The 15989-nt window shown below is 45.5% G+C and overlaps 3 protein-coding genes across 3 annotated transcripts; 2 read left to right on the plus strand and 1 right to left on the minus strand.

The window, feature by feature from the left end:
* Positions 1 to 3464, plus strand: LOC106815684 (protein DENND6A-like). The gene has a single exon (XM_014820184.1). It carries the CDS (start codon positions 17 to 19, stop codon positions 1775 to 1777), a length of 1761 nt encoding a protein of 586 aa, XP_014675670.1. The 5' UTR covers positions 1 to 16; the 3' UTR covers positions 1778 to 3464.
* Positions 3465 to 3743: 279 nt separating this feature from the next.
* On the minus strand, positions 3744 to 5308 carry LOC106815686 (transcription factor HES-2-like). The gene is made up of 3 exons (XM_014820186.1): positions 5132 to 5308; positions 4415 to 4981; positions 3744 to 4225 (listed from the first exon to the last, which is right to left on the minus strand). The coding sequence occupies exons 1-2, from the start codon at positions 5291 to 5293 to the stop codon at positions 4550 to 4552; spliced, it is 594 nt and encodes a 197-aa protein (XP_014675672.1). The 5' UTR covers positions 5294 to 5308; the 3' UTR covers positions 3744 to 4225; positions 4415 to 4549.
* A 5655-nt stretch (positions 5309 to 10963) lies between these two features.
* LOC106815688 (transcription factor HES-2-like) lies at positions 10964 to 13228 on the plus strand. Its single transcript, XM_014820188.1, has 4 exons — positions 10964 to 11116; positions 11570 to 11762; positions 12381 to 12623; positions 12844 to 13228. The coding sequence occupies exons 1-3, from the start codon at positions 11057 to 11059 to the stop codon at positions 12437 to 12439; spliced, it is 312 nt and encodes a 103-aa protein (XP_014675674.1). The 5' UTR covers positions 10964 to 11056; the 3' UTR covers positions 12440 to 12623; positions 12844 to 13228.
* Positions 13229 to 15989: the final 2761 nt, after the last annotated feature.

Raw genomic sequence — 15989 nt, forward strand, 5'->3', positions numbered from 1 at the left:
CACAAACAAGTCAGTCATGGCGTCTTCGGACGAAGAAAAACTCTCCCAACAAAAGGAAATTTTAAATTTACAGTCACAAGAAGTGGATGAAGAGTATAGTAAGCTGTCAGCAATACTACCATGGGATAAGTTCTCAAACTGGATTAATTGCATGTGTGTGATCACGTTCGATTTGGAGCTAGGGCAGGCTATGGAACTTATTTATCCTGGACACATAAAATTGACTGAGCGAGAAAAGTCGAACATTTGTTATTTATCGTTCCCAGACTCAAATTCGGGATGCATGGGTGACACACAATTCTCTTTTCGAATACGGCAGTGTCCGGGAAGAGTAAAGCCAATGTGCGCGTCACACATAAACTACAATCACAACTGTCCCGTGGCGCTGCAAATAGACCCCGGACATTACTTTGGATACGTGTACTTTCGACAAGTGAGAGATCATACGTTACGCAGAGGATATTTTCAGAAGAGCGTCGTCATCATAAGCAGACTGCCATTTCACAATCTATTCATGCACATGGTCGGCGTCATAGCTCCCGAGTACTTTGACAACGGCGAGCCGAGCATCGAGGTTGCGTGCCACGACATCGACCAATGGCCGACACCTGAAGCCGGCGCTACACTCAACCTGCCCCTCATGGGCACTGTGCTGCAAGTTCGTGTTCCCTCCCACTCTGACAAACCGGGACTTTCCCAGAATCTCGTCGTGACGACGGAGTCTGCGTTTTCCTCGCCGACGATAATGCCAAGTGTGAACGACTCTGACGTCTTTAAGTGTCTGTTCCCGATCCTGCCTCACATCCAGCTCATCTGGGAGCTCGTGCTCACGGGAGAACCAGTTGTCGTCATGGCAAACTCTCCGACCGTCTGCTCGGAGACGGTGCTCGCGCTCGTCAGCATGATCCTGCCACTGCGCTTCTGCTCCGACTACCGGCAGTTCTTTACTATCCACGACAGCGAGTTTAAGGAGTACACGAGCCGCGCGCAGGCGCCGCCGCCTGTCATACTCGGCGTCACGAACCCGTTCTTTGCGAAGACGCTGCAGCACTGGCCACACATCGTTCGCATCGGCGATCATGTCCCCGCGACGTCCAACGTCAAGCCGCACAAGCTGAAGAAGGGCGGCAGCCTGAAGACGCTCGACTCCAAGCCGGGAGTGTACACGCGCTACAAGCCGTTCCTCAACAAGGACAAGGCCGTGCTGAAGCGGCTCGTGCAGGGCATCCAGACGAACCGGCCGTCAGAGGTGCAGAGCGCGATGCTGCGGCGGCACTTCCTCGAGGTTACGCAGAGCTTCATGATCCCGCTCGAGCGCTACGTCGCGAGCCTCATGCCGCTGCTGCGAAACATATCGCCCTACAAGGGCACTCCGAGGACACGGCCGTTCGACCCGGACGAGTTCCTGAAGTCGCTCGACTTCTCCGGGCCACAGCTGACGACGGGCATCAAGGGCGACTGGATCGGACTATACCGGCGCTTCTTCCGCTGCGCGAATTTCGAGGGCTGGTACAACACGCGCATTCGCGAGGTGAACCGGAAGCTACAGCTGCTCCACCTGGAGGCGATGTCGGACGCGGACCTGCAGTCGTGGGTGAGCGGCCGTGAGGAGGTGGAGGTGGTCGACCTCATACTGAAGATCAAGGAGAAGCTGACGACTGCGTCCAGCAATCATCTACCAGTCAGCAAGGACGTAGGAGAGAAGCTGTATAAGCAGATGGATGCCGTGATATACACGTTGCCGGAAGACCTACGCGCGGTTCTAGGTAGTAACTAGGTGTCCTGATGTGTGTACTGATAGCAGATAGCGGCTTCGGAGCGTGACGCTCGCATGGGATGAATGCTGACATATACGCGCTACCAAAAGATCTATGCGCGTTCCTAGGTAATAACTAGATGATGTGTGTGCAGGCCACAGATAGCAGGGTTGGTGGGTGGGTGTGCGTGAGAGTTGGGCTTGCGTGGGGTGGAAACTTTTACGTACCTGCTACCATAAGACACCTTATGCACTGCGCCAGGTAGTAAATAGGGGCACGCGACTGCAGAAAGCGACGTCAATCGCTACGAGAGTAAGTTACGTGAGTATGAAGCAGACTGACTGGTCTCCCTGCCAAGTGATTACACAACCCAGTAGCAGGTGATTAGCTATTTAAATGTTAAGCATTGGAGAGCAAGGTCATGTATTCATACAAACATCATCAGTGTTTACATGCATGTGTAGGTATGTACATGTGTGTGTATGTATGTTAACAGATGGTGGTTTTACTGTATATATTCACTGATATTAAATATTTTATATGTCCCTGAACGTGTGTGCCAGTTGCACGTGTTGTCACCGAGAAAAAAAGTGCCTGTACACTTATCTACTGAATATAGTATGCTTACTGCATTTTTATTCTTGCCAGGTGTCCGTTGTGTGAAGCTGTCACTGTGCAGGCCGTTTTGCTAGGGCCATTAATGCCTTAACCTTGTGTCACTGCCTCACAGTTACCTTGTTTGGTATTTGTCATACTACTGCACACCACTCATATTACATGTATTGATCTTGCATCACACGACTAGTCAAGTTGTATTTGCACAAGCATACAGATAGAAGACGTTTTTTGCTTGCCATGGTTTGGATTCTTGCCATGTGTGGTTGTGTTGTATTCAGTCTAGTGAAAAAATTGGTTCTTCATTCCCTGATTTATCATCTCATGTTGCTAATTGAGTGAATGGGTTTAGAAATATGATTAATTTTATAGTCTGATGAATAATCGATAGTGTAAGCAGCTCGTGATGGAAATGTGAACGAATATTTTATGCATGGAAGTTCTTGTAACAAATGGTGAGATTTTGTTGCCGTAAGATGCTAGATGGCGCCACCAGTCAAGCGCGGTTATGCATGGTCAGAGCACGTATCAAACTCCACGACAGATGGCGCTCTCGCTCTGGCTCAATTCTACTGAGTATTATCCTGGGTGTGGGAAGGGGCACTGCATGCAGTTTGAGCACGTATATGATATCAATGCTGATATACAGTACGTGCTTTGACATGATGTCAAGTGTGTATTAACGTTTGATTAGAGAAATCGATTACTTAGTACTGATGTTTTTTTCTCACATGTAGTGCAGTACCAGAGTTGAGCAATATCCATTGTGGTATCGTGGTAAACGCGTAATATATGAGTGTACTTAATTACTGTATACAGTTCATATCATTTTGAGATAAGCTATGTATAGCGATATGCGTCAACCCAGTTTCCCCCAAGTGCTATTCTCATTTTAGCTTTTGTTTTGAAGCGAGAGCGGGAGAAAGAGCGCGAAGGAGAAAGAGAGAGAATGGGAGGAGGTTCAGACGAGAATCTTGACTAAGTTATCCTGTCCCATTCGATTAGCTTGGGCAGATATTGTGATCGTAATTCATTTCTGTGCCCCTTTATCAACTGCAAGTGAATACAAAACATATTTTCTTCAACTCGGCATTTACGAATTGTATCTTTTCATATTCGGTGAAGCGTTTTGCCAGTAGAAAATGTGTAAGAGAGGTGGCGCCACTGCGCGGTACACGATCATGGAGCGTTTCTGATAGGACTTATTGTTGTTCTGCATTTTCGGCTTTAGCCCACCCAACATTCTGGGTTAAATTGTACTACATGTATATCCTAGCAAACCGATTTGGAATAGTGAACGGTGCTATTTTGTTTCCGGTTTACACGACTGTTTAATCATTGTTGAACTCAAGAGCGCAAGAAAACCCAGAATTAAAGTTTTATATGATATAATTTATTGTCTTCAGTAAACATATCATCATACTTCCTTATATTCTGTGAACACTTTTATATACAATGATATAAGCATTGTAGATGTGTCTAGTCTAGTAAAAATGCATCATAGTAGATAAACAATTGCTGTTTTACATATGGCAACTACAAAAAAATAGTCCAATAACGACAATTTTTGCAGTAAATACATGTGTAACATGTTAACGTTTTCCAAAGTAACCTAAAAACATTCTTAGTCATCTCGATAACTACTGGTCACGATAAAATGAACGGGTACATCGTTGGTGGTGATGTAAGCTTGGTGTATAGAGTAGCATTCGCTGATGACACTCGCTACTCTTTGGTGATACACTGCTACTTGTGTTGCTGCTGCCGTTCACGTGGCGCTGCGCACTGTTCCTGTCTCTGCGCACTGTTCCTGTCTCTGCGAATTGATCGTCACTCTACTTGCTTTGCTGTTTCTGCAAAGATAAATGGTAGGAAAACATAAATACACATGTCTCTTTTATTCTCGTAACGAATATTTATAGTTCGATGTCCTCCGTATCAGTGTGAGCAGTTCGCAGTTGAATATAATAATAATAATTATAATAATCACAGTTAATCTTAATCACAATTGAAGTTATCAAAGCTATCGTAAGATAACTTACCAGCAACGAGTAGACGCATCGCTTCTCGCATTGGCTTCTAGAGCGCTGTGCGGGCGTGCGGGCGCGCACGCACGATCTGTTATTGGAGCCCTTGATGCTCCGTCGTAGATCCGTCGTCTGCTGCGTCTCCCGTGGTTACCATGGACGCCAGACGAACTTCTCTTGCTTCGTAACGAGGCTGACGGCTGTGTGTTCGGGGAACACCGGCTGCTGAACCACACGTGTCTGCATTGTCGGCTGAGCTTCGGGCTTCATCCGCGAGGCGGCGACAGCGGACAGGTGGTTCATCATGCGGCCCTGCAGGGAGGAGTCGACGGTGGCCATGTAGTGCGAGACGGCGCCGGCACACTCAGAGAAGCCAGCTCGGTAGCGGTCGCTGCATGCGAGCTGAGCGCCGCTGCTCACGTTCCTCATGTACTTGACGGTCATCTCAAGGATATCTGCCTTCTCCAGCTTGGAATAGAGGGAAGGATCCTTGTTCAGTCCGTGCAGGACTAGAATCTTCAGCTCCTCCATGCTGCTGTTGATTCTGTCTCGTCTCTTCTTCTCGATCATTGGCTTCAGAACCTGAGAACACAAACAATAAACAACTATAAGTCTTCATGTTTAAAACTAAACTGAAGCGCGTCTTAAAATTATATACTAGTAGTAGGCACACAAACATTCATTGAGCATAAAACGAAATGGTTGCAAAAGCATTGTCGAACTCGTACGTACCTTTCTCTGAGCCTTCTTATCCATGTGCATGGGGTTAAAGTAGAGGCTGGCGTTGACTGCTGGCATGTTTGCGTTCGTAAACTTCTCGGCTGCGCTGCTGTGCTGTTGCGATGATGTGCTGCTATGCAATGCTGCTAGCTGACTGATGGCATCTCCGGCCATGCGCCGGTATTTATGCAGTGGTACGCCAGGTGTGCCTTACGCTCAACTCGTGTGAAAGATTAGGGGAGCGCGGTTCCCACGACCGCCTCCGCCAATCACCGCGCGCCTGCCATTGTCTGTCGGCAGTAAGCCTCAAAAAGTAAATAAATTTCGCCTCGTGCGACTTTCCTGTTGCAAGTGTTTCCCACGCTCGGGAGCCCGCCGTCCGTGACAGGTAAACAAAGGGAGGGGACAGCAGGCCGATGTTCGTGTGCGCGGACCGTGTCTCAGACTCGTGCCGACGGTGTTCTATTCCCACGCCACACATGCCTGCACACCTCGCCGAGGAAGAAAAAACAGCGCCGTCCATCTTTGTTCGCGCCCGCGCAGCGGAACACCTGCACACGCATTCCCACGCTGCGACAGCCAATCAAGCGCCCGTACTATGCTCGCGCGTCCGCGTCATGCGCGATGATTGGTCGAGTGCCAGCAGTCGCGGGCAAGAAAGCCCGAAATGACTAACAACTTGATAGCTCTCTAATCGCTACTTTTCACTTCCGTGAATCAGGGGTGTATCATGTGCGCTCGAGGCCCGCGTGTGTGTGTGAGTGCGAGCGCACGTGTTCAGCTGGCGTCAGCCTCTGCCCCACCATGTGCAACAATGTGTGCGCGCCGTCCCTCGCCTAAGCCCCTGTTGCACGCGCTTACAAAGGACAAGCGATCGCTTTCTTTCACCTCCCGCGCAACTTGTTGCGCGGCGCAAGAGCATACGCAGCGCATTGATGACGTAACCACTGCCGCCGGTTGCGGAAGCGGGAGTAAATTCGTGGCGAAATAATTAGAATGTTTTCCTATAGGAACATTTAGACAACGGAGTAAAAATGTACACCGCACTCTCCTGCCGCGTGGAGACCCGTGAATAGCAGATAAACGGTAGCGGGCGTGCGCGTTGCGACAATGCGAATAGGATTGCACAATCAAACCTTCTTTATATTACAGGGCGTAACTATTGGGGCTGGTTTAAGCGTAAGCAAACCGGACACGCCTTGCGTGCAATTCTGCAACTATACCGGCTTGACGCGCATATATATATATATATCGGTGTTTGTGTTGCCTCACGTTTTTCAGTCGGCTCTAATCTTACATCACACCCTGGGCTCGTGTTTGTAGAAACAGGAAATCCCTACAATACGAACGCCCACAACATTTCTCCGAGGGCGCCGTACGTTGCACCATGGCGGGTTTTTGTATACGGTCGATGTTACGTAACGTGAAAGTGTCGGCGATTCAGGGGCGCGTTAATACTATCGTGTTTTATTCTTTGGGCGGTCTGTGCGAGCGTAGTAGGCTCTCGTAGCTAAAAGATTACGAGTATGCCTTCTTTGTACTCGTCTTTCACACTGTGCGTGCGCCCGTGAAAGTGAGAGATAGAGAGAGAGACGAGGGAGCATTTGTGGAAGGAGAATGAAACTTGTCGAGTCTGGTATTTCCTGTGTTTAGTTCTCGTGTGTGTGTGTGCATGTGTGTGCCCACGGTGTCATTTCTCTACCTCATTGTTTGTCTGCTACCGCGAGGCAGGGTCGACCAGAGTCCCTTTATTTCTAATATATTTTAGCGCTGATGTGATGCTCACTAGAGGAATGGCTGTGGTCGGGCGCCACCTCGCGGTCGTCAATTTTTAAATGGCTTGCACGTCTTCCTCCCTCCCTCTCTCTCTCTCATTCAATCCCTATATATATATATAAGGTGTAAATAATCTCAAATGAGTTTGACACGTATTTTCCCACGTTTTTACCGACTTTCCACTTCAAGTTTTGGCATAAATGAAACCAAAAATATGTATATTATTGAGCTTATTCCGTACCTTTGTTATTCGCCTACCTTGTACTGAAATCGGATTATAGCTATTTATACTGTCGTATTGCTGAAAACTGTCATCAAACACGGTGTTTATTAAGAGGCTTTCGGCATGTTGTCACATCTATGTAGGCGTATTTTGTGGAGTGCTATTGTCGACGGCTCAAATCTTCCGCGTGCGACTCGGCAGGGATTGTAATGCTTCGATCTTGCGAGCGAGAAATATCATCAATAACTTGTTTTATTAGTTTGCAATGCGTCTGTACGGTCTAGTAAGATGTGTATTCGCCTGCGAATACAGTGCGATTATGTGCATACGATATTTGGACACACACATGCGCGTACTACGTACATGATTGTTAAGGGCATTATGCCTCATATCAATAGCGTATTAAGAAAGCCTTCTTAATACGCTCTTGCTCATATATAGCTCTCTTCTTGTTTGTTTATTTCTATACTTATATTTTAGTGTTCTAATAAACGCAGGATAATTTATTTGAATGACGTCGCGCCTACTAGATTTTTATTTGTTATTGATTTATGGGTTTATTTATCTGTATGAATCCAATCAATATTAGCCTATAATACTAATAACGCGTCGCCGGCCCTCGCGATGGCGATGACGTCACGCCGTGTATCGACATCTCCTCACGCATTGCCCTTGTATCTACGGGACGCGCGCACGCCTGCAGGGCACAGCCACCAGTCGTACGTATGGCCCTGCGAGCGTGCATGCGTCGGCGTGCGTGCGTGCATCGGCGTGCGTGTGCACGTGCTTGCTTGAATGTTTGTGCGCGTGCTTGCGCGCGCGTGTGTTGTGTGTGTGTGTGTGTGTGGTGTGGTGTTTGTGTGTGTTGTGTGTGGTGTGTGTGTGTGTGTGTGTGTGTGTGTGTGTGTGTGCGTGTGTGTGTATGATGAGTCACGCGGCTCGCGCCCTGCCGCGGGGCACCGATGGTAAACACGACAGCAGATGTTGAGGATCCGTTGCTCTCGCGGCGTGGGAATGCTACTTACCCACGAGTTCCCACACGGGTCGGTCGGCTGCCCGCACACCTGCCACCACCACCCGAATGCTGCCGTGCGACGCGCGCGCGCACACACACCCAGACAAATTTAAATACCTATAGACTTGATGAGAGCGCGGCGTGCGATGATAGAGGCGTAATCATATCGTTACCTCTCCGCGGATATGCGTCTCGCGGTGGAATATTTAAATAGTTGGCGATGATGGCCTATGCGGGAGGGAATTAACGTAAAAACTTGTCGCTGAACCCGCGGTGAATGAGAGAAAATTCGGTAATGTTAAGCCAATTATGATCATGGCTTATTAGTGGGTGATCACGTATGCGGGAGCTAGCTAGCCGTGATTACAGGGTTATCGCTGCGTTCATGCACGCGGGAGCTACTTGTGATAACGCGTACAAGTCTGTGTTTGTCGTGTGTTCTGCTGACATAGGCAGGTATTAGGGTGAGCAGTAGGGGTGGTAATGAGGCGGTACGTTCTCACCGGGTTCACGGGTAGATTCTTGACATGTCGGCTTATTGTAGGCGGCGAAAAATGCTCACGACTGCACGCCACGATATCGTTATTCCTTACGTGCAATAAAGCGTTTGCGTGTACATATGGTGTGCGTTAAAGTAAGAGTATATAGACAGGCGAATTAGCACGTGGTGTGTGTGTGTGTGTGTGTGTGTGTGTGTGTGTGTGTGTGTGTGTGTGTGTGTGTGTGTGTGTGTGTGTGTCAGTGTTATAGGACTCGAGGCCGGTCTTGGCCTCGGAGTGTAATGACTCGGACTCGAGCCCTCGGACTCGAAGACTCGGGTCGAGGCCGGCTCGAGGCCCACTACATACATATAGTACACAACTGTACATATTGTACACCGCAGTTTACAAGAATTTAAAACTAAAACTCTTAGGTTTTCTAGATACACGGGCTAATCTTGTAACGTTTTCAATGGCTCAATTAAGATTCTTGTCCTTTGGTTGAATATCTGCGTCACTTTGTCCCTTTGCGCGTTTTCTACCACTTCTTCTCTTCTTCTACACTTCGAAGGTATAGCCACTCTCTTATTTGGTTCAACAAGCCGTGTCATTCTCGTAAAACACAAATAGATCCGTTACTTTGACACGTTTCGTATGACTCGTGTCTCTGTGTTTTTCGGCTGACTATATACACTTTCGAATGTCTACGATGCAGTGTCGCAATTTTTTACCCTTTTTTCCCTTTTTCCCCCTTTCGCAGGAGCTGCACTCTCTTAGGGGAAAAAAATATATAAACTCGTCCGAGATTCTATAAAACAAAAGATTGCAGTCGCTCTTCATCTGTAGTGCTATGCTAATCACAGTAACTTAATTCTGGGCAAGATGAAGGGCTGATGTATCTCTACATATCATATATTAAAATATAGTTATATAATATATATATATATATATATATATATTATATATATATATATATATATACGTATATAATTTCTGCTAAACAAGGGCGCGCGCGAACGTATTTAATTTGCAGGGGGCAGAGCCAAAAAAGGACACGTTTTTTGGCTGGCGTCCTTTACGGCCATAATGCGTTTCCCGGTTACTATACGGTGAACAACATATATGCGTATCACGTATGCCTATAGCTACGTATCATGTATGCCTAGCTACCTCCGCCAAGGGTTGGCAGTATGTTATGTTTTCACCGGCGTGTGTTTGTTGGTTTGTGCGTTTGTTTGTTTGTGTACAGCCTAACTGAAAAAGTTATGGACGGATTTGTCAAAAAATTTCAGGATAGGTCAGAAATGGCTAACTTAGAATTGATTACATTTTGGTGGTGATCCGGATCCAATTAATTAATTATAAGTAATTAATAAAATTTTCAGGATAGGTCAGAATAGCTGTAACTTATAATTGCGTTACATTTTGGTGGTGATCCGGATCAATTAATTAATTAATTAATTAATTAATTTTCAGCGATAGGTCAGAAATGGGGTAACTTAGAATTGATGACATTTTGGTGGTGATCCGGATCCAATTAATTATAATTTTTTACAGTGAGAGAATTGAGCTGCCTTGGCGGAGGTCTGCGCTCTCCGAGTGCTCTAGTTTATTATGTATTTATTGAAGATAACATAATGAACATAATTAACATGATTAACATAAGAAGTCTACATAATTCATAAAAAAAGAAAGAAATTATAATTATAATAATAATAATAATGTGGGGGGGGGGCATGTGCCCCCCCCCCCCCCGGTTCCGCCGCCCTTGCTGCTAAACACGTTAACGATGGCATATTAATCCTTGAAATTCAGAAGAAAATCCTTTACTTTTAAACAGCTTTTGCCCCCTTCTAAGTGTAGCCCCCTTTCATCGGGGACCTTAGATCAACTCTTCGGCAATCTCTGATGCCACCCCTGTCTACTACATGGCAGGCATACGGCTATAGTAGCTCTACCTATGTAGCGAAGGGCCGCACGGGTATTAGATTCAACGCGTACGAACCCGGGCTGTATATGTTATGCTTTGCGCATGGCGAGACAATTACAGAGTCCCCTCGCGGATCATAACTGCAGAGCCAGAGCACGAGCTCACAAAGCCCCGATGAGTAAAGCTCAACCATCCATTCGCCGCTCTATAGACTACAATACGCATTCATTCACGCAGCGCGTACACCACGGACCCGAGAGTTTACCTTTTCTATTGCTATCGCACGATGACAATAGCGGAGTTCACGTGATTGGCAGACGCCGGAACGTGGGAACGAGTCTCGAGCGATCGTTCACACGGGTCGTAAGTCCGCCGGACACCTGCCGCCTGTCCGGGACGTCTGCCGGTATAAATAGGGGCGCATGGCAGACGGGCGGCACACATTCCTGAGACACCCACGCATCGGCACGCTTGCTCCTTTTCATACCAGCCCGGCCGTGCCATCAATCTAACAATGTTCAGCAAGACGAACATGGATAATCTGAAGAACACGTTGAAAGACGCGCTCAGAAAGGTAAGAAATCACGCGAATTTGATGCATGGTAACTGATTTAGATACGATATTATCGATATGATAGATCGTATATCTAATGACTTACCTCGTGCAATACTGTTAGAACATCTATATAATATCAGGAGTGAATATAATGACAAGAGCCGTTATGTCAAATTTGTCGAAAGAGTTCACCCCTGGTAATATTATTGTTTATAGATGTGTGTGCATATTTGTTTATGACTCTATACTGACACAATATATTTACGAGTAACTACCCAGTATAATGGAAATAAATGCTAAGAAAATTACGTGATTAAAACTTTCTTCAATTAATTTAATAATGATACCGTATGCGTAGAGTTAGTTGCAGCCACAGTATGTTGACGTCTGGTGGTTATGAAATCGGCGTTGAATTTCTTCGGAAATGTGTGAATGAAATCATTAATGAATTATTTCGTTATTGATTCACAGTTTCTCAAACCGAAGTTGCATAAGCACAAGAAGCGAGCTGACGTTCAGTTGGACAGTAGCATGGAGGAGCTGAAGAGACTCGTACTGGAGGGGATGAACAAAGATCCTTCCCTCTACTCTACCCTGGAGAAGGCAGACATTCTTGAAATGGCCGTTAACTATCTCCAGAATTCCATCAGCACGCAGGCAGACGGTAGGTCATCCTATACGCGCCCAGTAATAACATGTTGAAGCGACGTATAGATGAGTGAGATGCTGAGAGTGAATGTAGAAATATGAAGATAGATTTATATTACTATAACATCTTTTAGCGTACTGATGTCGCATTTCTACTGCCCACCGTCATAAACGGTAGCTCTTTAGCTTTGTCTTCGGCGCGATCCGCCTCCCCTCCGCAGCAACAAAGTCTCGTTGTATTTGTAGCTGTACGTTGGTCTCTGTAGCAACGCGGGTGGTAAGCCCCAGTGTTCTATGCATCCCCCTAACGCTCACGCGTGAGCCTGAGTGCCCACAAAGGCACGTAATCAAGGCCATTGAGTGTAAGACAGGTTTTCTCTGACTCAGAAATAGCGCGCCGTGCAACAAAGATGGCGGCCATTAGCATGAACTCATCTGCAGTATAGGTGTTACTGCTGTAGATCTCTATCGTACGTAAACGGGGAGGGCACAATAGTTGTAGTACTGAACGCCATTGTTATTGCGTCTAAAGATATCGCGAGTGTCTCTGACATACCTTAAGTTGCGATGGGACGGCATCACGTGCTACCTAATGGTTCCTTAATTACATTTTTTATGTCTTGCTATTCTACAGATACGGCAGCATCAGTTGCATACGACTGCGCATGCGTCTGCGTGTGTGGGGCCGACTGAACACCGACCTATGCAAGTTCCACACCAGTGTCTTATCACTGAGGAAGGTTTGGCAATGTCACGCCAATGTCACCCATGCTTGACAGGAAGATGCGGTGAGAGAGGACACCCCGTAACCCTGCGCAGCGGAGAGCGCGCAGCCGGTTGAGCACGCAGCGGAGAGCTCGAGGTCACGTCACACCTGGTAGGTATTTTTTGATTATTAAACGAGATTATATAAAAGAACAAAAACAATCCAGAAATTGGAACAGAGTAAACGATTACTGCAATATCGCATGACTGCGAAACACGCCAACGAAATTATTCAATAATTCAAATCGGTAATAAGTCGTCGTTTTTTGTCAAGTTTCGCCTCGATAGTATACGCGACCGTTTTTTACAACGTCTCTCCCTGTTTTATCCAGATTTCACGAGAAGATGATGACTGCTGACCTCACGATGGCAGTGTCTCCCCAGTCGCCCTCGATGGCAACACCAACATCATCAACAAGCTGGCCTACTTCATAATTAAGTGGATATAAATAAATGCCCTTCACTTGTGAAGGAGACGATAGCTTTCCCCAGAAGTCACCGCGGTCAACTAAATGATGGAGTTATATGTAAATAATATCGTTTTACGCCTTGAATTATGTTTGAGCATATATCTATGTAGTGCACAGAGATTCCTCATTTGTTTCGAATCTCATAGAGCAAATAATCGTAGCCTAGATGTCGAACACAACTATGTAGAAGAAATGCAATATCAAAGTTTGTACTCTTGTTTTAATAAATACTCTTGTTTTAATGAAATTTTATTGGGTTATGCATTTACGGTTGGTATATACCCATAAATAGCGTAGTTGTCGCGCAAATAACCTAATTAGGTAAGCAACCCTCGTTCAACTGACATACACCTACAGACAATAAGGGGAAATTAAGGCAACCATTTATATACACATGCGTATACAGAGTACAGACACACATTAACAAGTGAATTCGTTGACGCGCCTAGATGCGAAGATCATTAATATATGTCAGAGTGTCTCTTCAGTGTTTTAATAAAGTCGCAGTATGGAGCTTAAATGCAAAGTCTTTTTTAAATGAAACATTGCGCTAAATAGCAGGACGAGAGGGATAGAAAATTGTAACTTATTCTTTGCACACCGACTGGCAAACACAAATGGTAGAGCATAACGAGTAAGCACATGCAATAAGAAGCGAATACTGCAACTTTATACATTAAAATAACGTTAAGGCGTATCATTTATTTTCTCAAAAAAGCGAGGAAATGTCCTGTTGCAGAACAAAATACACGAGGCTATCGAACTTTTGCAAATATATAGAACGGACAAAATGTTGAATATTTCATTAATGTAATAAACATACAGGGTTTTAATTACCATAGGTTTGTAATGGTTACATAACACATAAATGACATACAACTTACCATAGTTAGGGCGGTTCTATCTTATCTTAGTAGTGTTCGAGGTTTGACCCTAAGTTTGAAATCGGCCTACTTTAAGAGATTACAATGCCACATACCGACGCTATACAGTGCAAGGCGAAGATATTTTGTAAACTCAAATATTTTCTTTCATACTTATTTTTAAGCGTTTTTTTTCTACACGCGCGCAATTTGCAACGTCTTTTACACTGACAGTTACGCTTCGCGTAAATTCACGAAAAAAATCATCCACCTCAGAAGAGAGAGAATAAAGTCTAGTTTCCGATAAGAATTGGAAATCCCGTAAAACCTCTTGGCGAGATATAAAAAAAAAAGATAGAACATTTGTACACATTCGCCAATGATCTCATTATTTCACCTATTGTCAGATTATTCAATAAGGATATATAATACATAAAAGAATACAATAAATTCGTATTAAATCCGTGTTACAGAAGTAGGTTAGTTAAAGGATGGATTTATAACGTCTGTCTAGGTTTAGGTTAGCACATATGTTGTCGTTCCAATACAAGTGCTGCTACCATCCATACACTCCTGCTGCCCTCGTACTGCGTTCATAATACAGGAGCGAGGAAGAGAGTGATTTCGCAGCTTCTCCATGACACTGACACATGCCATGCCAACCAAGTGACATCCCAGGAATCGGAAAGTCCTAAAATTATGCTATTACTTTTGATCCGGAATATCCTGGAACAAGCGCTAGTCACAGCGTTGCTATGTGTTATTATACGTACGCCGTGGCAGCGGGTCGTGTATATGCAGTCGCACTTGTTAGGTGAACCATGGCAGTTGCGTTCCACTCTACAAAAATGCATAGAAAGAATATGTAATATTCTGTGGTTTACTCAGTACACTTTTAAACTATTAGTTTTGCCATATATTATATTGGGTGGTGTGGATCCAGGACCAATTGTAAAATAGCTCGAAGCAGCCCCCATGACATGAGTAACTTTTACTCATCCCATTGAGATATATGCTTCTTGTGACATTTTTAATAAGGACTTCTTAATTAATTAATCTTTAAGGCGTTTGAACAGATAAACTCAGTGGTAGCGGGCGGTAGAGACACTGACATGAGCAGGCTAAAGTTCACCCAAGTTCATTATCGAATTATTCATATAATGTTGTAAAAACTCAATCTACACGAACTAATCGCGTATTAAAGTAACTATACATCTAGTAGCATTTCCACTACTCTAGCACGGACACATTGCCGTACATAACATCATCCGGGGAGCTAGGTTCCCCCGCTGGCTGTCATGCAGGTAGCACGCGCCTTTAAACACGCGTGCCCTACATTTTTACTGGCGTGTTTATTTGTAGCCGTAGGTACACCAGCGTGACGAGGGCGCGTGTTCGGATAGCAGCCGCGTATCGTAAACGGTGCCGCCGCCTAGCGGGCAATAAGTGCACTACGCGGCGTGCGTTAATGTTTGTGTATGAGCTCGACGCGTCCGGGGGGGGGGGTTGAGCGCGCGCACTTGTATTTGTCGGTCTACAGCCCCAAACTAGGAGAGTACACGAGAACCTATAACCCGAGATAACATGTGGGTACCCGTTCATTAGCACCTACGGTTATTTACTTGTGCCTCAATACCGAGAATACACCCAGAGATACATTCTACTAGTGCTGAGAGGGTCTATGTCCCCCGGGGTACTGCCGGAGCGTACCCTGGGTACGGTCCGGTATACCGGAACGTACCTTAATGGGGTTAGCCGCTAGCTTTGTCAGCAGGTGGCGCAGCGGGAGTTAGAGGTGTTACAACGATTGCGCAATCAACCGGTCAGTTGGAAAGATACAGGAATCACGAATAGCCGATCGTATCGTCATAGCGATATAACCAAGTTAAAATGCCTTCGTAAAGTCTGCAGCGATCACTTCAGAGAGGCTGACTATACTAGCACACTTTTAAGGAAGTGTAATATCGAAAATAGCTTATAAACATTAGTTATTAGCTCATTTTGACTTTGAGGTTCGCAGTAGTTTTCTTGCGTATTCCATGCAGTCTAGATTATAAAAACAACTGTTATATAGTGTTATCATTGACATCATTTATCGCTACAGAGCAGTATAATTATAATACGACAATGCCAGTGGCAACGTTC

The sequence above is a fragment of the Priapulus caudatus genome, unplaced genomic scaffold (genome assembly GCF_000485595.1).
Source record: "Priapulus caudatus unplaced genomic scaffold, Priapulus_caudatus-5.0.1 Scaffold1175, whole genome shotgun sequence".
In the NCBI taxonomy this organism is placed as follows: Eukaryota; Metazoa; Priapulida; class Priapulimorpha; order Priapulimorphida; family Priapulidae; genus Priapulus; species Priapulus caudatus.

Excerpts from the sequence above, each read along its gene's own strand:
- LOC106815686 (XM_014820186.1), bottom strand. The coding sequence starts at position 5,293 with ATGGCCGGAGATGCCATCAGTCAGCTAGCAGCATTGCATAGCAGCACA. Across the intron at positions 4,982-5,131 it reads ATAAGAAGGCTCAGAGAAAG|GTTCTGAAGCCAATGATCGA; the intron begins GTACGTACGAGT and ends TTGTGTTCTCAG.
- LOC106815684 (XM_014820184.1), top strand. The coding sequence starts at position 17 with ATGGCGTCTTCGGACGAAGAAAAACTCTCCCAACAAAAGGAAATTTTA.
- LOC106815688 (XM_014820188.1), top strand. The coding sequence starts at position 11,057 with ATGTTCAGCAAGACGAACATGGATAATCTGAAGAACACGTTGAAAGAC. Across the intron at positions 11,117-11,569 it reads TGAAAGACGCGCTCAGAAAG|TTTCTCAAACCGAAGTTGCA; the intron begins GTAAGAAATCAC and ends ATTGATTCACAG. Across the intron at positions 11,763-12,380 it reads CATCAGCACGCAGGCAGACG|ATACGGCAGCATCAGTTGCA; the intron begins GTAGGTCATCCT and ends GCTATTCTACAG.